General features: G+C 37.3%; 1 protein-coding gene across 1 annotated transcript in view; it reads right to left on the reverse strand.

Annotated features, from left to right (window-relative positions):
• Positions 1 to 23327, reverse strand: part of LOC149159600 (serine/threonine-protein phosphatase 4 regulatory subunit-like protein) — a 115377-nt gene that overhangs the window by 20399 nt on the left and 71651 nt on the right. The window contains exons 4-5 of the mRNA XM_089434352.1: positions 2860 to 2912; positions 2600 to 2662 (exon numbers count right to left, since the gene is read on the reverse strand). Of these exons, the coding sequence (XP_089290478.1) occupies positions 2600 to 2662; positions 2860 to 2912 (116 nt within the window). The remainder of the gene's footprint in view (positions 1 to 2599; positions 2663 to 2859; positions 2913 to 23327) is intronic.

The raw sequence follows: 23327 nt of genomic DNA on the forward strand, positions 1-23327 counted from the left end.
TGAGAGTGGCCAAATTATGTTTTTTTCTTTTCTTTTTAGCTTCATCAACCTCCGCGGCATCGTTCCAGGCTCGACCCAAGGTGTGGACAAGACAAGGGGGAAGCTAACTCCTTGTGAACCCAGTGAACATATCTGGACCCAGAAGTGAAATATGGTGAATGGGGTTATAATGAGTGGAGGGGAGTGATGTATGTGGTGTTCAGAAACGGGACCACACAACCAAAATCGGGGTTTCCCATGTAGTTCCACCCCTAAAGCTAGCAACCAATAAAGGAGATCCCATGGGACTAATATACAAGGCTAACCATCAAATTGGAAATAGGAGACAAGAGTACCAACCAAGCGCACTATTTCTTCAAATCCCCCCACTAATCCATGCCCAAAAGTGTCCATGAGAAGTAAACAAAAATACCCAACTATAGAATGAAAAGCCACACCTTCGAGGTTTGAAGGTCCACCTTCAAACATATGATCATAACAGATGGGCAAAAGAGCATATGGTTGGCTTAGGTGGCAGAGATGGTGGCACATCGAGCTATCTGGTGGCTGCAAAGGGTTGCTAGCTGCTGGTTGAGGACCATCTAGGAGAAAAATCCCTCCTATGTGTGTCACCCACGAGTGGTGGGTAACAGACCAAATCACTTCACTTGAGACATGATAAACAGAGGAGCAATAGAGCTCAATAAATTGTGGACAAAAATGGGCTTAGTATGATGTTATATGTCTCCCTCATTGAAAGGAATGACGAGGTAGCCAGAAGGATTTGGCTAGGTCATAAAGGACTTTAACAAATAGAGATGTAAACATTCATCTTTGAAGCTAAAAGAACTCGGCTAGGTTGACTAAAAGTAAATGTTCGAGGGAAACTATAATATTGGACAAATCTTCTCCTTAGAAGCCAAAAGGAATTGGCTGCCAGAAGGACTTGGCTATGACAACCAAAAGAGATAGATGAAATTCACCTTTAAATACTCGAAGGACTTGAGCATGTCACAAAGGACTTTGACCAGAAACGTGAATAGTCCAAAGGCAGATTATCTTGAGAAGTTAAAAATATTTAATGCATAGGCTAAGGTCATGACCAGAGGAGATTGATATATTTGCGGCTTGCCTAAGGAGCCATAAAGGAACTTGGCCCACCCTGGATATTTATGTTAATCAAAAGACATGCATCATTATGACAAGATCATGAAACTTTTCTTAAGGAAGGAGAATTCCCAGCTAAGGGAAATTTGTTGCAGGAAAGTACCTACCTTGGTAAGGAGTATCGATTTTTGTAGCATCAAGAGGTATTCTTGCATGCCCAATTGGCCTTCTAAATCAACCCAAGAAAATATTATATATGGAATGTAAATACTATTAATCTTGGCCTTCATGTAGGCCCCAAAAGTCAAGTCAGCCCCACCTTGTGAATGGGTGTGACCCTTGGTCAAAACCCACCCCATTTGACCACTATAAATAAATGATTTGACCTCCTCAATTCATCATCAAATCAATTTGAATCCCAAGAACAATTACAGATTTGTTCACACGTGTGAAGAAGCAGAATAAGACTGAGGTTTGACAGGTGTATTCCAAGCAGAAGTTTGACTCAATGACGAGTGTTGACTGAAGGATCTTTTGGACTATTGCTGATATGCATTGACCAAGATACATCTGGAAATTTGACTGCATCTTTGACTGAACAGTTGACCAAAATTCTGGGCATTGACCAAACTGTTTGACCAGCATTGACCGTAGGTTGACTGAGGCAGTTTGACCAAATTTTTTTAGATAGCAACAGAGGCCAAAATTCCACCTGTTGACCAGATTTGACTAAGCTAAACAGAAGTCAGATATTCTCTCTCCTTTGACCAGGTTTGACTGGTATTTGGGCTTGGAAATTGGCACAGATTTCTAGACAATTTATATTGTAAACTTTGCTGAAAATTGAATTCTCCTTAAAAGAAAAGTTAGCTGAGTTTTTCCGAAGGTTGGGTTTTCCCATGGTAATCTTGTGTCTTTTTGTGTGGGGATGTCTCTTTATGATCCTGTGGTTATTATTGCATTATAGTTGAGATTTTTTATGTATAATTGCTTAATGGTATAAGTGACATAAGACAACTTGAGAATACAAATCATTGGAAGTAATTATCAAGATTATAAAATCAGTTTCTATTATAAGAAAAATCAGCACCCTAGGCACCCCCTGCTGCAAGAGCCTGGGAAACGTGGGGTGTCCCAAGAGGATGGAAAAGATGTGGGGCACACCCCCCACCCTCGGGGATGTGTCCCTGTGTAACACTGAAAAATAGACACTAAGCATTAAGCCTGCCCCAGTCCAGACTCTAGGGGATGACATTAATAAACATTGTAAAAATTTAAAAAACATGTAAATTATTGCATCTCAAACACAACTATGGTACAAAATAAACAATAATAGGAATCCAAACCCACGTTAAGCATCTATTCTCAAAATACATAATGCAAAAACATCAAATTTTATGCCCATATTGAAATATAAAGATGGCTACTACAGTAAGCTAAGTAACAGATCTTTATAAATACTTATATTGCAAATAACAATGATTGTCTCTAGCATAAAAAGTGTGCATTTTACCTTTTCTAATGCGAGGGAAACTTTAGCAATATTTGGGTAAATGCTTTGTGGTTTTAATAAAATCTGCATAACATCAACAAAATCTCAAAAAATCAAACTAACCACAAATGGTAGCATACTACTCTTCAAATCTTGGCATGTTATCCTTAATGTAGTCTTTTCTTGTGCAGAAATGCAATACAAACTGCAATAAAAACATATTTTACACAAAATACCTAGCATGTTAAAAACACAATTTCCAGAATCAACAGTAAATGTACCTCACACAACCGTTGGACTGTAAATGGTGGACCTTCAACAAAGGAGTCAAGAGCTGGAAGTCAACAAAAGAGAGAATCTTAGAAAGTGAACAAAAGATGCGATGATTTAACAATAATCCTTGGTCTTAAGCAAATTTTAGAATATATATTGAATAATCAATTGTACAGTTAGCGCCATAACATGATACACACAAATTTCAGGAAGCAATGGAGAAACATGAAAAGAAAGAAATTATATTAATTGCAACAAGTGTCTAAATTTGGACAGAACAACAATCGACATTCTGTAGAGGTAAAGCATCTTCAGCATATCCAAGGTTGTGATTAGATCCAGTTATTTCTAATCGATTTGACAACACAATTGAGAAGAAAAATAATCAGCTAGAGTGAGAAAAATGATGAATGCCATGAACTTGAGTGATATTCATTTGAAAGTGGGGATAGGAGAATGGTTTTCAAAAAATAGAATGATCCAAACGTGGAGTTAAAAGTATCAATAATTGAAATAGCTATATTAAATGTCAATGACGATAACAATTGATTTCAATAACTGTAGTATTTTTTTTTCTCTGAGACTTTTGTGATCCATAATGATTGTTTGAAACTGACTTTCGAATTAATCACATAGAATTATTTGCTGGTCGACGTTTCGAACCTACTAATGAGGTTCATCTTCAGGACCAAGGTAGTATTTGTCAATGTTTGTCCAATGCTTACCAAAGCTTGGTTTAATTTAGTAGTAATTAAAGGTCTTGTACAACCTGAGTAAAATATCATTTTCCAGTCCTGGTTGCATTTTCTGGCAATAAACCAACCTGCTCAAGAAGCGTTGGAGCTGCTGAATCAAGGACAAGATTGTTGGGGTCACTACAACTTGATACGCAAGATTAGGAGGATGGTCACATGGGGCAGTACATTATATCCAATGGAAGAATGGTTTGAACAGAATGTCGAGGAGAGAAAATTTCCAGGATCAGGAATGGAACCGAGTCCAGAAACATCACTTGCAAGAGACGCTGAGGACTTTCAATGTTAAATTTCCTGTGAACCTAGTACCCGGCACTTCACTAACCTAGCAGATTACAGACTATTGAATAAAGGCCAAACTAAGTTCTAAACACAATTAAAGGAAGCAAAATTACACCAATCATAATCACAAGTGACAAACAAATTCTACCCAATGAATGGTTCTTCATTAACAATCAATCAGAACCTACTTGGGCTCCCGCCCTGGGAAATAGCCCAACTGAGAAAATTATAATTATAACCAAAGTTACATTTATCGTTATCGGCAATTTATCACCCGGGGTCTGAAATTTATACGATTGGCAATATCAGGGAAAATATCAGAAAATATTGGAAAACTTCAAAAAAATACAAAAATTATCATTTATAAAAAACTATTATTTTATAGCAACATCAACATCAAGAAAACACATTGTCACACAAATATGAAAATAAAACTACAATATAAAATGTATAGATGTCAAGTGGTACATCAATCACTGATAGTAGATACTAAAATATAATATCTATCCTCAGTCATAAGTTCTAACAAGATAATATAAAATCACATTAAAATAAAAATAAATGCATCTCATGAGTTGATCATCGTGAAGCATCTAGATACTATAATGATAATCCAATAATCATAATCCACTAAGAAGATGTGGGCCGCTCCAATTCCAAGTGGTCAAGTCCAACAAAGCACAAACCCGAAGAAACCCTTGTTAAAGGTTGTGAAGAAAATTACTAAAAACAAGAAAAAGAATAGTGGTGGTTGTGAAGAATGGATGTGCACATTGTGTAACCATGTGTTTAAAGGAAGCTACACTAGGGTGTGGCATCTCTTCTATCCCTATTTGGTGATGGAGCAAAGGGTTGTACATATACTATTGAGAAAAGGATGGAGTTGACAAAGCTTCATATGGCTTCCCTAGGATACAATTTAATGAACTTGGACAATGGTTGTAACTTTAAACTACCTAGATCTTCTTCCCATGATATGGAAGATTCAGTTAATCAAAATGCATCAAACCAATTTGAGTCTATGAGGGGGGTCTACTTCTAGGAGGTGTAAGAGGCCTGCTATTACATACGGATGAGGCTGATGATGCTATTGCTATTTCTTTTATGGAAAATGGGATTTCGTTTAATGCTACCTGTTCTCCACATTACAAAGAAATGGTGTGAAAAATCATAGATGTTGGGCCAGCATATGCACCTCCAAATTACAACAAAATGAGGACATCATTGTTAGATAAGGGGGTGACAAGAATGCAGGGGCTTATGGGCCCCTTAAACAATCTTGGATTTATTCAGGATGTTCAGGTTGGACAGACATTCAACAAAGGCTATTGTTGAATATTATTGTTACATCTCCAGTTGGGCCCTATTTTTAAGAGCAATTGATTGTAGTGGGAAACTAAAGGATGCTACCTTCATGTTTGAAGTAATGAAAGAAGCAATTGATGAGCTTGGTCCTTCAAATGTAGCACATGTAATCACAAATGCAATCCCTATTTGCAAAGCAACGGGTTTGATGGTTCAAAGTCGATATAGGCATATATTTTGGACTCCTTGTTGTGTACATGCCTTGAATAATGTCCTCAAAGATAATGGCAAAATATCTTGGATTGCAAAACTCATTTTAGATGCAAGAGATGCACAAATGTACATTTGCAACCACCATGCCTCTTTAGCAATCTATAGGGTGTATTCAAGAAAGAGGTTTTTGAAACCTGCAAAACAAGATATGCTACATACTTCATTCGTTTTCAGCGTATGGTTGAGGTGCATGCATCCTTACAAGCCATTGTTGTTTCCCAAGAGTGGAATGCATGGTCTAAATCTAAATTAGTGCAGGCAAAGAAGATAAGAGAGCAACATCTCAATGATGATTGGTTGTCTGATTGTAAATATGTTGTTTCTTTCATAACTCCAATTGTGGAGTTGATTAGGTATGCAGATTTTGATTCCCCCACCCTTGGAGAAGTTTATGAATGTATTGATAGCATGGTAGGCAACATAAGGCACATCATTTGGGATAGAAACCCCTCTTTGGAGTTCTTCAATGAATTTCATAAGATAATAGGGAAGATATGCCTAAGGGACGAAGTAGCTTGTTGATCCCCGTAGGCTATAGTCCTCGATAAAGGGGAAATCCCCAAAATACCCAAAGTTTGGCCATCAATGCCATCATTTTTCCTTAGGTCCAACCCCATCAAGTTGTGACTTTTGCCACTTCCTTTATGCATGTCGTAGCTTGTTTGTAGATCTTATCGATCATGGATACCCTAGTTAGCACCTTTTTGCCGAGATGGTGTCCATGCAATCATTTTTCACTCCTTGGAATTCCTCCTTCTGACCCGCCATGACCTAGAATTGGAGCCTCATGTCCTCTTCTTCATCATATTGAATTATATGGAGAGACCAAACAAAGTTCTACACATTGACGATGAAGAAGTGAAACAAGGATTTCTTGATGCCATATGCAAAATCTATACACTTAATGAAGCAAAAGTAATGCGGGAACAATTTATTGATTTTTCTACCTTAAACCCTTCCACATTCTCTCAAGATGCAAGGGTGGACATCAACATTTATGCACAAAAGAATCCCATTGGATGGTGGAGAATGTATGGGGGAAAAGCCCAAGAGCTTCGAAATCTTGCCTCACACTTGCTATCTTAGGTTTCTAGTTCATTGGCAGCTAAAAAGAATTGGTCCACTTAGAGTTTCATTCACTATGTAAGAGGAATAGGTTTATCTCTAAGAGCTCAGAGAAATTGGTTTATATGCATAGTAGTCTTCGACTTCACTCAAGGAAGCTACCTAATTATTTAGAGGGCCCTATAGCACGATGGGATGTTGACGCTGAGGATGCTTCTTAGATTGATGATGATGAGGATAATCCTCCACCAGATGTAGGTTTAGTTGGCATACCTTTGGGTAGCATTGCAGGTGATCTTGATATTGATGATGGTGATGATGGAATTGGAGTGCCTAGCGAGGCTCAAGCTTATATGGATAGTCTTGATGTCGAAGATTGCACTTTACGATCATCTTCGACTTTAGTCTTTAATGTTATGTTTTGGCCCTTTGATCATTTTTGGACGATGTATTACTTTGCCACTTTGGGCATTTGCCAATTTTTTTACTATGTACTACATTAGGCACGCTGGAAATATGAATATTAATATGATGAGTTCTTTGATTTTCACTATGTTTCTTAAATTCAGAAGTGTCTCTTGAATCATTTACATTTTCAAATTTTCAGTTTTGAATTCGATATTCATATAGTGAGTTAAAATTTTAAATTGATTTTTATATTTGAATATTTTGATTCAATATTAATTTTGATTATTATATAAAAATATATAATTAAAAAAAAAATTATATTTTTAATCTTTTTATTATATAATATTACTGCTCCTAATTTGCCGTTGTAAATTTTGGGGAAACCTCTATCCGTTCCAGATACCTGTACCCAAGTTCGCAACATTCCCACGTTCTAGAAACTCATGCAACATAGTTTTAAAGCCAAAAGCAACTCGCTAGATAGATGGACATCTACGGGGCTTGCATGATTGTTAAGTCTATATCGTATTAGAACTAATACCATCACTTTTTCCATGAATTACGACAGGTTATTTTCAAATAGTTTAGTCGATGGGACGAGGGTGCAATACAGCATATGGAATTGTTTTATTACTCACTTTAGACATGGATTCAAATATTTCTTCAAAGATAGAATTGCATTTATAGAGTTATTTTATTTTTTTACATTATTGAAGAGGTTGAAAAGCCACAATATTATAATTGGTAAAGTGTAATTTTTACTTTTCATGTATTAATTTTATTTTGGTTATGGCTATTGGTCAGTTTTAGAGTATATAATTTTTACTCGTCATGGGTGTGACTTTATTTTATCATAAAGCATGATTTATTAGTTTTTAATATAATAAAAGTTTTGAATATTTATATAATCTAATTTTGTTTTTTTATTTTATTTTTATTAAAATAAAGAGAAAATAAGTACATGTGGGATAAATAAAATAAATTGAAAATATAATAGTTTAATACTTTATAATTAGTTTAAAATTCTTCATACTAGCATATGTCATAATTAAAATACTTATGAACAAGAAATATTGACCCATTTTGTTCGAAAATATTTTGAATTTATGATATTAGTAGATTCTATTGACCAGAACAATATAAAGCATGGTAAGATGTTTAAAATTTAAATAACTTTTAAGGCAAGATTAACTATATATTTTAATATCCATCAAGACTCCAATAGATTTTATACCACAAGTAACGATCATTATGAAAAAGGTGGGAAAACTCAAAATATTAAAGTTTATAGAAGTCAATGTCATGGTAAATATGAATATAATTTTATCCGGGTCATTAGAAATTGTGTCATCAAGAGTCATAGGAAGACAAAATAATAAAATTTCATAAAGTCGAAATAAAAGTTTACATCAAGAAAATATAAGATCATGACAAGTTATCCCTTCTTTTCTTTTATGACCTTAGACATAACTAAAATCCTAAAGCCAAGAAGATGAACCATCATTTAGGACAAGGAGGTAACGATACCACCCTCCTTGACCTTAGTATCAGTAACACCTACCTGCATGTAATACCCGCATGTGAGCTTAAATGTTACAAAATTGTATTTATAAATTGTACCTTAGATACTCATAACCTTATTGGATTTCAAGGAAAAGTTACAATGGTAAAGACATATCAACGACGACATCATCTAGTGGCATCGCCATCGCCACCACCGATACCATCATCAGCACCAACCCTTCTAGCACCTGAGCAAACCATTATAATGGGCTCATTGGAAGCCATCTTAGAAACATTAAAAGAGTCATCGATAGACAATACTAAGGAAGAGAGACCTCACCTTGAGGAAAGAAACCTAGAGGAGTCCAAAGTTTTTTATTATAGAAAACCAAAGGAGGATATTTCTAGGAAGCTACAAAAGATTAAGCTCCAAGAATTTTCAGGAGGGCAAGCCGAAGAACGTGCTGAAGCATGGCTGGAAGGAATGGACATGTTTTGCGCTACGAGAATATTCTTCTACCTCCAAAATGAATATTGCTATATTCCAGCTAAGGGAAGTGCTTTAATTTTGTAGGGAAATTTAGAAAAACAACTACATCTCACATCAGACAACGTTCCTTGGGAATTGTTCAAGGAAATATTCTGCGCAAAGTACTTGCCACCCTATTTTCCAAAGAAACAGGTCAGAGCCTTCCACACATTAATTCAAGGTAATAAAAGAGTGGAAGAATTTGAAATAAGGTTTATGGAGTTTCTGAACTATGTTCCTTATCTAGATACTGATGAACACCAAGCTGAACGATTCGTGTATGGGTTAAATCCTCGAATCAAGGCCATGGTTAGAATGTGGAAGCCATCATCAGTAACAAAGGCAATTGAATGTCTCCATTATGCAAAGGAACATCTAGGGATCAAAAGGATGTCAAGCCAACAGGACCGCCACAGCGAAGATTTCTAGGGAAGACTCCCCAAAACTTCTTCAAGAAGAGTAGCTCAAGACCACCTCCTTATGGTAATAGATTTACCGCAAGAGCCCCCATAGCAGTTAATGTTATAGCTGCAAAATCGTCAAGATCTAACACAAGTCAGTGGAACACTCGAGGAACCACTAATAGAGGAAGAAGCGCAAGAGGAAGTAGCACAAGAGGACAAAGCTCCTTTTCTAGAAACTCACCATCTAACTCAAAGGGATCGTCCTAGCTTAACTGTTGGGGATGTGGAGGACCTCATTTTCAATGTGATTGTCTAGAGGCTTCAAATGTAATGCAACAAGTTAAATACCCTAGGCAATCACATAATCCATGTTGTAGTCAACAACAACCAGGCTAAACATCAGTCCACTATAGTGGAATCCTCAGGTACTATTAACGGCATAAAACTCAAAATCTTGTTTGATATTGGTGCTACTGATAATTTTGTTTCATCTTATGCATTAAATAAATGTGGGTCGGAAGCCCGCAAGCAAAATGATTTCAAACAAGTGGAAATGGCTTCAGAGGAACTTCAATTTGTAGAATTAAGTGTTGAGGGATGCAAAGTTGATCTAGGGGTCTGTTCGACTAAGTTAAAAGTATATGTCACAGCCCTAGGAACTTATGACCTCGTCATCATGATGGATTGGTTAGAAGCTCATAAAGTTTGGGTAGGTTGTTATAGAAAAATAATTCTCTGCATAAATGACGAAGGAGAAACGATCCAAATCCAGGGTATTAAGAGGAATGTACCTTTACGCTTCATCTCAACAATGCAAATGAAGTGTTGCTTAAGCAATGCAAATGAAGTGTTGCTTAAGAAAAGGTTGTCAAGTATATGCAGTTAAGGAAGTAAGCAAGGAAAAAGGATTGTCCCTAGAGCAATATATGGTGTTATCTGAATTGTTGGATGTTTTTCCAAAGGAACTACTAGGATTACCTACTGAAAGGGAGTTTGACCTCACAATAGAATTAAAACCTGGTACAGAACCAATCTCTAAACACTCTACTTCTAAAACTTCAAGAACTACAAATTCAATTGAACGAACTATTGAAAATATGACACATCCGACCTAGTACCTCGCCTTGGGGTGAACCTATAATTTTTATCAAGAAGAAGGATGGTTCCTTGCGATTATGCATAGGCTATCGAGACTTAAATCAAGCTACAACAAAGAATAGGTATCTAATGCCTCGAAATGATGACCTCTTCGACCAAATGAAAGGAGTTTCGGTCTTTTCAAAAATCGATCTACGATCAGGGTATCATCAATTAAGAATCAAGCATAGCAATATCTCTAAGACTACATTCTGAACAAGTTTTGGACGTTACGAGTTCACAGTAGTACCATTTGGGTTGACCAATGCACCAGCAATATTCATGAATCTTATGAATAGTGTTTTCTGCAAGTATCTCGACCACTTTGTACAAGTCTTCTTAGATGATATTCTCATCTACTCCAAAAATGAGGAGGAGCATCAAGAACATTTGCAGATAGTATTATCTTGCCTCGGCATCGGTTATATGGAAAGATATCCAAGTGTTCTTTCTTTCAAAAGAAGATTCATTATCTAGGTCATATTATATCTAGTGAAGGGATCTCAGTAGATCCTGGGAAAGTAAAAGCAATCGTGGAATGGTCGGAACCAAAGAATGCACATGAAGTGCGAGTTTTATGAGTTTAGTTAGATATTATCGAAAGTTTGTAGAAGGGTTCTCAAAAATTTCAAAACCTATCACAACCCTACAGCGTAAAGAAGTTAGATATGAATGGACTTAGGAATGTGACAGAGCATACTCTGAACTTAAAAAGTTGTTGACTAGTGCACCAATCTTGCGAGTACCTGATATGGATAAAGACTTTACCGTATGTACTAACCAGTGTTTTAAAATTCGGCCATATCGAATCGGATTTCGCTGAGCCAACCAAGTTGGAACTTGGTCGAGCTGGCTCTGTATAAAAATTGGTTCGGTGGTCAGTTTGTTACCGAATCAGTTGAGCCGACCAAGCTAGCCGAATCGAGTCGACCATGTTGATAGCGCCGGACCCCTGGCCGGTTTGTTAAGGTGTTGTGGTCAGTGGATGGAGAAAGATTGGCTATGGTCTTCATTTATGAGACTATGGATCAAGAAAAGGAGCAAATAAAGGCAACATACAAGGATAGAGTGGCTAAGTATGGGCCCATTTGGGAAATCATTGATCAAAGATGGAACAATCAACTCCATCGCCCTATACAAGAAGCTGGGTTTTTTCTAAACCTAATGTACCATTATAAAGCTCTGGAGGCAGAAGCTTCACTGGGGATGTTAGCAGTAGCCAATAGTACTGGTGCCTAGTGATGTTTTACATTTTACTTTTGTTGTAGAGGACATTTATAGACTCCTTGGTTATGTGTTTTTGTTTTGATCTCTATATCATGTATGTATTGGATAGTGCACTGGGTGCCATTTTGATATAATGGACATATTCATGAGCCTACTTTAATCATACGTTGTCTTCTCTCTATATTCTAATGCATTGTGTTTCGAAACATCAATGAAAATCTTTAAAATTATGTTTTTTCATTAAAAAAAAAAAATTAATGTATTTTTTACAACGACCAAATCATTGAAATCAAACCAGCCGAGTCGACCCTCGGTCAGTTCCGAACCCGAGTCTGAGTTTTAAAACACTGGTACTAATGCATCCAAGCAAGGATTAGGTGCAGTATTAATGCAAGATAGGGGAGTAATAGGGTGTGCCTCGAGGAAGTTAAAACCTCATGAAGAACTCTATGCCACGCATGATTTAGAATTGGTCATTGTAGTACTAGCTTTAAAGATATGGAGACACTATTTTGTAAGGAAAAGCTTTGTGCTTAAAAGCGACCATCAAAGTTTACAATATTCATTTACCCAAAGGGACTTGAATGTTAGGCAAAGACGATGGAGTGAGTATGACTTTGGAATTTCATACATTAAAGGGAAAGAGAATGTAGTGGTAGATGCTTTAAGTAGAAGACCATGGATATTTTCCCTCATACCTATCAAAGTAAACTTCAGGAAGCAACTACTAGAACATCTCTTGGAAGATAGTTGGTATTTAAAAGTGAGATTCGGGCTTGATAGTAAAAATCCAAAAGAACCTAAGTTTGAGGGATATGAACTAGAAGATGGAATTTTGCGATTCCATGGATGTACATTCTGGATGGTGGAAATCTTTGAAACACCATTTTTAGGGAGGCCCGTAGAGCGTTGTATTGCGCGCATCCTGGCGTAAAGAAAATATATGTTGATATAAAGAAAATTTTCTTTTGGGCAGCCATGAAGTGCGATATTGTCCAATTCATTGCAAAATGTCTTAAATGCCAGCAAGTGAAGGCTGACGATTGTCACCTCACAAGTCTCGTGCAACCTCGTCACATTCCTATGACCAAATGGGAGGTGATTTCTATGGATTTTATCGTCGGGCTACCTCTTACCCCACAAATGCATAATGCCATTCTGGTTGTTGTGGATAAATTAATGAAAAGCACCCATTTTATTATCGTAAGAGATACTTATGAAGTTGTTGACGTAGCTCAAGTATTTATAAATGAAATCATCAAATTTCATGGAGTTCCTAACTGTGCATCACCCTCTTTGCCCTTTGCGCTGCCTCCTTTATGTGTCCCTCTGCCTCTCTACTGAGTATCCTTGGCTCCAGAGAAGATCCTTCAGCCAAAACTCCCTTTGCCCCTCTCTGCAAAAGCTCATTGTGTATGTGATTTCCAAATGACTCTCAAGCCTCCTTAAATAATCTTCTTGTTGACATTCAACAGCCCAGATTAGAAGCTAATCAATGGCTAAGATCATTTATGCTTGGTCCTCATCTTCTTCTAGAAATTACACTCACAGTTAGATTAATACCCATTAATTATTTTAATTTCCTAAGTTTAGACTTAGGGACCCATTAAAAATAATTAATTATTTTAATGAAACTATCTCTGGGTGGAATTTCCCAAAACGATTTTTGGGTTTTTTGAAATACATGTGCCCAAGCCTCCCTGCAAAATTTGAGACTTAGGGCACATCCGATGCTACCAGAAATCATTAATAGATCAGAAAATACAATGGGAAAATTATTACCCTTGGTTGAATTTGCATACAATAACAGTGACCATAGTTCAATTGGAATGCTTCCATTTGAAGCATTATACGGCAAACCTTACAAAACACCGCTAAGTTGGGACAGGTTAGAGAACAAGGTAATAGTAGGACCAGAATTAATTTAAGAGATGGAGGAACAAGTAAAACAAATTAGGCAACGGTTGAAGGAGGCACAAGATACACAGAAAAGTTATGCTGATGCTCACATGATGGATAGGAATTATGAAGCAGGGGATAAAGTTTTCATCTGTATCAATCCAAACAAAAGTACCATTTGATTTGGAAAAAGAACAAAGTTATCACCCCGATTTATTGGGCCATTCAAAGTTATGGAAAGATTTGGTGTATCTGTACTAAGACATTATATAGCTAAAAAATCGCATAACCTTCAATGGAAGGAACTGCAGGTATCGGACAAGGAAACAATTCGGTCAAACCATTACGTATACTGGAACGTAAAGTTTGAAAACTCAGGAATCGCTTGATAACGAAGTTAAAGTCTAGTGGGACAAGTATAGTCTTGGATCCACTACCTCGGAAGATACAAAAACCATATGTCAGAAATACCCCAACTTGTGTTGATATTGAAGAACTTAGAACCTTATTTTGTATGTGTTTACTTTATTTTAGTTGGATACTTAAGACTATCATTTTGAACTATTACATGTAAAAATGAATTTTATTTCACTTTGCTGGTACATGAATACCATTATGAAATATGTTATTTGCTCAACATGGTTGGAATATGGATACCAATATGAAGTCTAGTATTTGATTAACATTGCTATGAAATCTGAGTTATGAATTATATTATGGATAAAATATCTATATTTTAAATATTTATTTTATTCTTGCATATCAACATGATTGATGAGATGGAAATAAAAGAACGACAACACTTGACTACTTGAAAAGAAAGCTAACTTGTTGATATATAGGCTAGACATAGCCAAATATGTTATATAAATTTAAAGATCAATCTCATAAATAGTAACATGATAGCAAGGCAAGGAACTATTATTTCAATACAATAAGTTTTGAATATATTGATGCATATATTATAATGTGTGGACAGGTGTTTATATTGCAGATAATATCGTTACCAGAACAACCACGTGATGACAAAAGCTCCAAGAACAATTGACACTCAATGAGATCCAATGATAGGGTGTTGACCCTAGTCGATATAGTCGACTAGGTAATCAGGTCGATATAATTGATGTTGTCACTCTTGAGGTTTATGAATGGTTAGATTAGTAATAAGTATAGCTGATGCCATGGCATATTCCAGTAGAGGATAAATAGGATGGGAGCGGAAGAGACTAAAAAGGATAAGATGATTCCAGAATAGCTTGGGAGCCCAGCTGAGTAGGGCATGACTATTAAAATTGTAAACCTATAAATGTTCGAATCACAAATTTTAAAAAAATTTCCTCACATTAAATAAATAATAAATCACAAGACATAATCCTTACATAATTACACTAATTGCTAAAATAATTACTCATATACTATATAAACCTTAATTCTAGGACGAAGTTCTCTAAAGAAGGGGTTTATGTAATAACCCACCTCAAGTTACACGGAACATAGAAATATTAGCATGCATATGATAGCTACATATGCATGTATCGCATGCACTGCACTAGTATATGCATTAATCAACTATGAAAAGTCCAAGTATAGGGTAATGAGTTAATTATTGAAACATTGAGTAAATACCTAAAAACGTCATAATATAATGAACATATTAACGTGGAATACTTAATATGTATACCACCATGATAATATATAATAAAAATAAATACAATGAATTATAAATTTATTTTATTTTATAATTTAATTTAAAAATAAAAAATAAAGTAATTTATTTAAAATATATATAAGGTACTTTATTTAATTTATAAATAAAGTGATTTACTCAACTTATAAATAAAGTAATTTAGTTAAAGTATAAATTAAATGGATTGATATAATACATAATAAGGTTATATATAAATAAATACTAAGGCAAAATAAAAACTCACGTAAATGTCATCCTACCAAAACCTTAACAAGTGTCAAAAGATATTTAAGTTTCACCATATCAGGTAGCAGTGGTTCAGCTAGTAAAAGAGTCGTGACTGCCATAGGTGTAAATATAAAGTGCTTCAATTTTGAAGTATTTTGGAGTTGGCTACTAAGATTGTGCCCAGTTTAGCAGGGAAGATTTGGTCATTTTGGTAACAGAAACAAATTTGGAGCTACGACAGCTCGAGACCGACTTCAAACGCAGAAGCCAGGTATGTATCCGTATTATTTAATTGATAGATTCCTATTTAATTTACAGTTGTTAGAGTTTAGGGATTTAATTTTGGTAAGGTCATCACAGATTCAGATTTGATGTTGAGATGATGGATGCATTCTTTAGTTGTGCTCATAAGAGGGTGTCATGTTTGCAAAAACATGTAGAAATTTCTAAAGAAATGGAGATATGTAGGATGGTGAGTGGCACATTTAGCTTTGACATGGCTATCTATGATAGGAAGACCAAAATGTCAGGTAAGTTTTAGTTTGTTTCAAATTTCATTGTCTCTTCATACTTTGCTTCAACTTTCAAATTTCAATTTTTTTCTTATGTTTCTCTTATTTGTTGTAGATGCATGGTGGACAAGCTATGGTGGCAAAGTACCCAAACTCCAAAATCTTGCCATTCTAGTGCTCATCCAAAAATGTAGCTGCTCCAAATGCAAGCACAACTAAAATGTATTTGAAAAAATACACACCAAGAAGTGCAACAGGTTAAAAAAATTCAAATTAATTTTTTGAATTCATTGAAAATTATAATTTGTTATTTTTATAATTTTTAACTTATAATTTATGACCCTCATACAGATTGGAGTCTCAGTGCCTTAATGACATGGTCTACGTCTACTACAATCTCTAATTTTGGGTGAGACAACTCGTAATATTCCAAAGAGAGTTTACAGAAATAATCAAAGACATGCACAGAAATAATAGCACAACAAATTTCAGCAAACACCCATGAATAGAAAAATGCTCTGGAACACAAAATGGTCAATTTTATTATATGTAAACTACTGGAGTACAATAAAAATTGGAAGAAGTGCACCTAGGCTTTCTCAAGGCAGGCTACAAGCCCTAGGTGATCAATCTTTCAATGCCCAACTGATACAATAGTTTGTCCCTCCAGAAATTTACGCTGGCCCAGTTTTTCTACATAGTTGGTTGACTAGGCCCTTGATTTAACCCCTCAAAACTGCCCAAAAAATTCTGTAAATTTAGGGTTGTGATCCTTGTCAAAAACCCAAAAAAACCCAAAAAGGGTTTGCTCTAGTTTTGACCCTCCAAATTTGGCCCCAAATGGCTTGGCCCTTCTTTAAAACCAAAATGCTAACAATGTCCCCACAATCACCCTCCAAATGAAATCCTAGCAACTCAACCCCTAAATCCTCCAACTGACACTCCACATAACGATCACCCAAGAAGCACTGCATAGGCATGTAAGGGATGACACAGTGCCACGTTTCAGCAATTCATACAGCAATAAAGGGCTCCCTTTACCTCCCGAAATCTTCCTCCTTTCGCTGGAATCTGACCAAGAAACACCCCTGCAGTAATAGAAACCCCAATTCCAGCACCAATCCTCCCTAATGATTGTGTGGCTTGTCCCTCTGTGTCCTAGCTAAACCAGAATAGTGTGTACCTGCATGATGTCTCTCTCCCAACCTCCAAAGCAAGGTAAAATCTTTCCTACGGTGGCACTCAAAGTCCACTGAAGAAAGGTTGAGCTTCACTCCTTGGGAAGTTCTTGTGCTAAGCAACACTTGTAACTCAGCTAAACAGCGAGAGTGACAATAAGATATCAAAATGTCAAAAGCCCCAAATGATGCTTCTCTCCATTTTATACTTGTTGGCCCTTGGTCTCATGTGGGTCCCTCCTTTGATTTTCGACCTCCCTTAGGAAATTCGAATTACCTACTAAGTGGTGTGCATTATTTGTGGGTGGGTGGCCCCCACATTCCACTGAAAGCTCTTCGACCCACTTTTCCTAAGTTTTGCCTCCAAAATTTGCCTTTAGACCAAAATTGGTTTCTTTGCCTTAGAAAATATTTAGGAAGGGACGTTAAAGTCCTCCCCTCCCAGATGTTCCTTGTCCCGAAGCAACTGCAACGCTGAAAGTTGCAAGATTTGTTCACTCTCCCATGTAGCATCCTCTTCCGGCAAATCCTTCCATTTGACCAAACACTCTCTGATTACCCGGTTTCTCAATCTCCTCTCCCAAGTCTCCAATATGGTCTCTGGTGTCAAAACTAAATGCCCCTCATCATCCAAAGGTGGCAACTCATTTGTTGTTGTAACCTACTGCCCCAACGCCTTCTTTAGGCATGAGACATGGAACACGTTGTGGATCCGACTCTCTGAAGGTAGCTCCAGCTCATAAGCCACCTTTGTGACTCTCCTGGTCACCTTATACGACACATAAATTCGTGGTCGAAGTTTTTCTGCTCCCATCTGCTTTAGTGAAAACTGTTTGTAGGGTTGCAAACAAAGGTAGACCATGTCCCCTACCTCAAATTGTCTCTCCACCCTATGCTTGTTTGCATACATCTTCTGTGGATTTTGAGCCACTTGTAAATTTCTCCTGAGAGCTCGGAGGATTTCTTGACTCTTTTGAACCCAGTCCTTTGCCCCCGGAGCCCTGCTATCTCCAAACATCATATCAGAAAAATAAAGTGCATGATGGGAGACATACCGATCAACATGTGATAAGTGGTGTCGTAGCAGAACTCTCCTAGATGAAGCCACTTTACCCACGCTCTTTGTTGCCCTGTCACATATTTGCATAAGTACCCTTCCAACCACTTGTTCATGATCTCGGTCTGCCCATCTATCTGTGGGTGATAGCTAGTGCTGGGCGTAAGCTTTGTCCCACCAACCAAAACAACTCCTGCCAGAAGGCCCCCATAAGTCTGATGTCCCTATCACTAACAATGGTCTTGGGAATAACTCTCGGAAGAACAACTCAGCCACCTGGGAAGCTGAAGATCTTGATGAGATGGCGAAGAAATGGGCGAACTTGGTCAATCTGTCAACCACAACGTAAATGCAATCTCGCCCCTGTGCAGCTGGGAACCCCATGATGAAGTCCATGGACACGCTTTCCCACTTCCTCTCCAGAATGGGAAGCGACTGTAATAACCCAGTGGGATGTGACAACTCCACCTTGTTCCTCTGGCAGTCTATGCACTCCTGTACGTGCCTCAGCACATCTCCCTTGAGCCCCCACCATGAAAATCTCTCCCTAATGGCATGATATGTCTTGAGGAACCTAGGGTGTCCTGCTAGAGGGGAATCATGGGTTGCCTGCATAATCCACTCCTTGAGCTACAATCCAAGCACCAAATATATCTGGTCCTTGTAGTAGATCACATCATCCATCACCCGAAATCGGTCATCCCTGTGTGCCATCCAGAATCTCACAAGCCTGCCTGTCTTTAGAGTACTTCGCAAAAAGTTGAGCCTTCCAGTCATGAGTATTGTCCATCACAGATAATATTGCGGGTCTCCCGGAAAGTGCATCTGCTACTATATTGTGCTTCCCCTTGACGTACTCAATCTCGAATTCATAGGCCTGGATCTTGCTCACCCACTTCGATTGTCACTCCTCTAATGACTGTTGCTCAAGGAAAAATCTAAGACTGTTGCGGTCAGTCTTCACCTTGAAATAGTTGCCCACTAGATACTTTCTAAACTTGGCCAGTGCATGCATCATGGTCAAAATCTCTTTGTCATAACTGAGTACAACCGCTCGTGGAGTAGCAGTTTTCTGCTCTCAAATGCAATAGGATGGCCCCCCTATGTCAACACAGCCCCAACTCCCTCCCTAGAAGCGTCACACTATAGCACAAACAGTCGTGTGAAGTCTGGCAAAGCCAAAAAGGGACAGTTGCTCATCACCTTCTTAAGGCGCTCAAAGGCCTCCTGTGCTACCTACGTCCACTGAAAAGCCCCGCTTTTTGTCAAATCGGTGAGGGGTGTTGCAAGTTGTGAGAATCCTCTCACGAATCTCCTATAGTATGTGCAAAATGCCCACGAATCCTCTCAACTCTGTCAGGTTCCTGGGTGTGAAGCAGTCCAAAATGGCCCTGATCTTCTCCTGGTGTACCTTCACTCCATCCTCCCTAATCACATGCCCCAGTTATAACATCTCTGTTGGTCCAAATTCACATTTGGACATCTTTGCATACAGTTGTTGCTCAAGTATGCATAGCACTACCTCCGACTTGGATCTTAATGAACCAGTGCTAGAGCCCGTCACTTTGGATGATGGTGATACCCTTGAAGGGTCATCCTCCACACCAGCAGATGCAAAGATTACATTGGATTCAAAGGAGAAGGATGCAAAGGAGAGAAGTGGTGACCACGACAGTGATGTTGATTTTGATAATGATGATTGATGAGCTACCTACTACCTTGTAGTTGTTTTGTATTTGCTATTTCTATTTGCCATTGGCACTGATAGTCAGGAGTCCTCAGGACTCAGTACCTATGTAACACATTTTGATTTTGATGACTTAATGACAAAACTACATTTTCTTATCTTTCACTTATTGGATCATTGATGAATATGTCACGATTGTATTTGTATGCATAATGTTACCACTTGCAAATTTACAATGTAGAATCTGGAATCTAGATGTCTGTTTGAATTTGTATCATCATGAGAATTTGTGTAATATGAAATCATTGAAATATATATATAATGTGTCCTACATGTCCTGTTCTGGGGGGTTCTACGTGCCTTGTGTCGGACACTCATATTTGTGTGTCCTGTGCGTCCCGTATCCTTATGTCAGGTGACTTGGCCAACACTAGGTGCAAAAGGCAGTACCAACAACAAGCAAGATATGCAAAGGTCAACCCTCAGAGGGAGAGAGGGAGATCGCACTAATCAGGGGATTGGCAACAGAATTCATTGGTGTCTCAAAGGACAGAGAAAGACCCACATTCATGCTAGGACTTAGCGCAACATCGATGTTAGTTACAAAAAATGAGTAGGAGAATCTGAAGACTGAGTTGAGACCGAGGACTCAGACTTCCAATCTAGAAGATGGGCAAGGGGGCTCTTCTATATCTGTCAGGACCAATCGGTATGAGCTAACATTGATGGATGCTCAGCAGCAGGATCCTAGGAGCATGGTTGGAAGGAACAAGTCTTCAAATCAGATTACACAGTAGGAAGCAGGGAAGTCTTCTAGTTCAGAGGCAACAGTTGCAGCAGCAGAGAATGTGGAAGTGTTGAACACAGATCCAGGTGGATGAGGTTCTTCCAGAAGTACCTTCCTCGCTAAGAGGGACTGTTGAAAATGTAGCGATGAGTTGTCATCGTGAGTTAGACTTCAGTTGGGATGAGTTATTTCCAGTTTACTAGAATAATCATTCAGTTAACATATGTATGGTTGGAGCTTCAATTAAGTGGAGTCTTCATCAATTTGACTACAAAACGACATGGTAGTTACATGTTAAGTTAGAGAGAGTTAGCCTTCAGTTTTCATTGAAGGAAAGAAGAGTTAACAGCTCTAGTGATGATTGGAAGGAGAGCGAGTAACACTCTCGATTAACTCGCAATTAGAACTAGTGTTCTAAATTTCGAACTCAGCCTCCTTGCATGTTCAAATTGGACCTATAAAGAGTGGACAAAGACACAAGGAATTCACACGTTTTGTGCACAAAGGTTTGTGTGAAAAGATAGAGAGCTCACAAGTTTGTGAGAGAAGCCTTGATTGTGGAGAGCACAGGAATTGTGTCATAAGTAATAGGAGATCACAAGTGCACTAGGATTTAGGAGTTGGGATCAACGGTTCACTGGGAAAGTCCAAGTTAGATCAGCAGGAGAACAAGTATGTTCTCAAAGCGATAGATTGCTTTGTAATTGGTTCAATTGCTCAAGATCAATAAAATAGCCACATCAAGCAAGCAAGTTTTCCCTATTGGGTTTCCTAAGAAAACTATGTCAATATCTGTGATGTGTTTTTATCTTTGTGCTTATTCTACTACTTATGTGTGTTAAGAAATTTTGTGTCTTGGTGAAAAGAAACTAGTTTCAGATTGTTCACCATAGCAGTTGCATAATTTCGTGGAAAATTAACACAATGATAATATGGGACCTACAAGGTGAGGTGCTTGGTTGATCACTCTCTACTCTAGCAACTGTTGCAACCGCTTCTTCACTCCATTTGCTTCCAGAACAAACTTTCTATACAACCCAATGTTTGGCAATGGGGAACCAAGCAACAATTGTATCTCATGTTCCATTTCCCTCTAAGTTAGTAGCCCTTTAGGCTCCTAGAACACCCATCTACATCTTTGTAGCAACTCCTCCAATCATTATTTTTGCTCTTTAATACATCTAGTGTTGCGGGGGAGTGCCCCCCCTGCATTTTCGGGAGTGTTTAGCCTTTTTTGCAAAAAAAAATTGCAGAAATGTTTTAAATGCAAATTTTTTTCAAAGTAACAAATAAGTTTTGAGTGGTTCAAGTTAATGATCAAGCCTATGGCCCTAGTATTGATATGCGATTCATGGTAATGTTAAGAAAAGTGACATTCTCCTTAATCTTCATTTTCATCATTTTACTTAAATTTTTAACATTACCATGAAATGACTCAGGATGTTTGAGAGTGGTTCTGACCTCATTGGATTTCATATGGAGGAAGTAGAATTTTAGATTTCATTCAAAATTCAACAGACTTATCAGTTTTTCAGGATTGCAATGTTTCCATTGAATTTGTCATGTATTAGGGTATGGAAATCGTATTTAATCAAGAGAACCAATCCCTCTATGTACCTTGATGTTAGTGACATTGGTTGTCGAACTCCTCTATCATGACCCTCCAAAAAATGTACGGGTCACTCAGAAAAAGCATGGCATGTCAAGTCAAAAAGCATAGCATGTCAAGTCAAGATTTTGTTTATCTTATGTTAATGCTTAGAGGGTGATATTAATGACAAAGATCCCTATACAGATACAGAGGTAATGACAAAGATATCTCTGGATATTAACGCTTAGAGGGTGATATTAATGACAAAGATTCTGATTTTCCAACAAGACTAAAAAACTAGACATTTCTCGTGGTGACAAGAGTCCCAAGCATAAGCAATAGATAATAGATTTACTTGTCTTTTCTAGTTTCTAGTAGTTTTTATAACTATTGACTCTTTCATATTTATTATGATATTTTTTTAAACAATATATGACAATTTAAGTTTGAAGTTTGCAATTATAACTCATTAGTAATGAATTATGAATATGATGCTTCGTGAAAGTTGAGATTTGTTTCATTTCATTTTATAGCATTTCATTTCATGTTATATATTATTTGTTGTAATGGTTACACTTAGCTTACAAGTACAACTTTGGTGATCAATGATGATAAATGTTATATATTGAATTTTGAAAGCTTGAAACTTTAAGATTGATGAATCATGAGACTCAATATGTTGTATGTTACTATGTTACTAACTTGTGGACGTGGTTGATGAAGATTATAACTTCTAGGATGATTGTTTTTATATGGTTCAATCTATGTCTTTTTATGTTTTTTATATCTAATTCATAATTCTACATGTTTTTGTTGACATATATGTATCAAAATATAAAAATATATATATATATATATATATAAAAAACGCTCCGGGATTCGCTCCCAAACCGGGAGCTTTTGAAAATGTCGCTCTCGCACCCGTTTTCACTCCAGCTCCCAAGTAACACTGAGTACATCCC

This window comes from Pinus tabuliformis, chromosome 5_2 (assembly GCF_031772625.1).
Source record: "Pinus tabuliformis cultivar Carrire ecotype Pingquan chromosome 5_2, CPIR1, whole genome shotgun sequence".
Lineage (NCBI taxonomy): Eukaryota > Viridiplantae > Streptophyta > Pinopsida > Pinales > Pinaceae > Pinus > Pinus tabuliformis.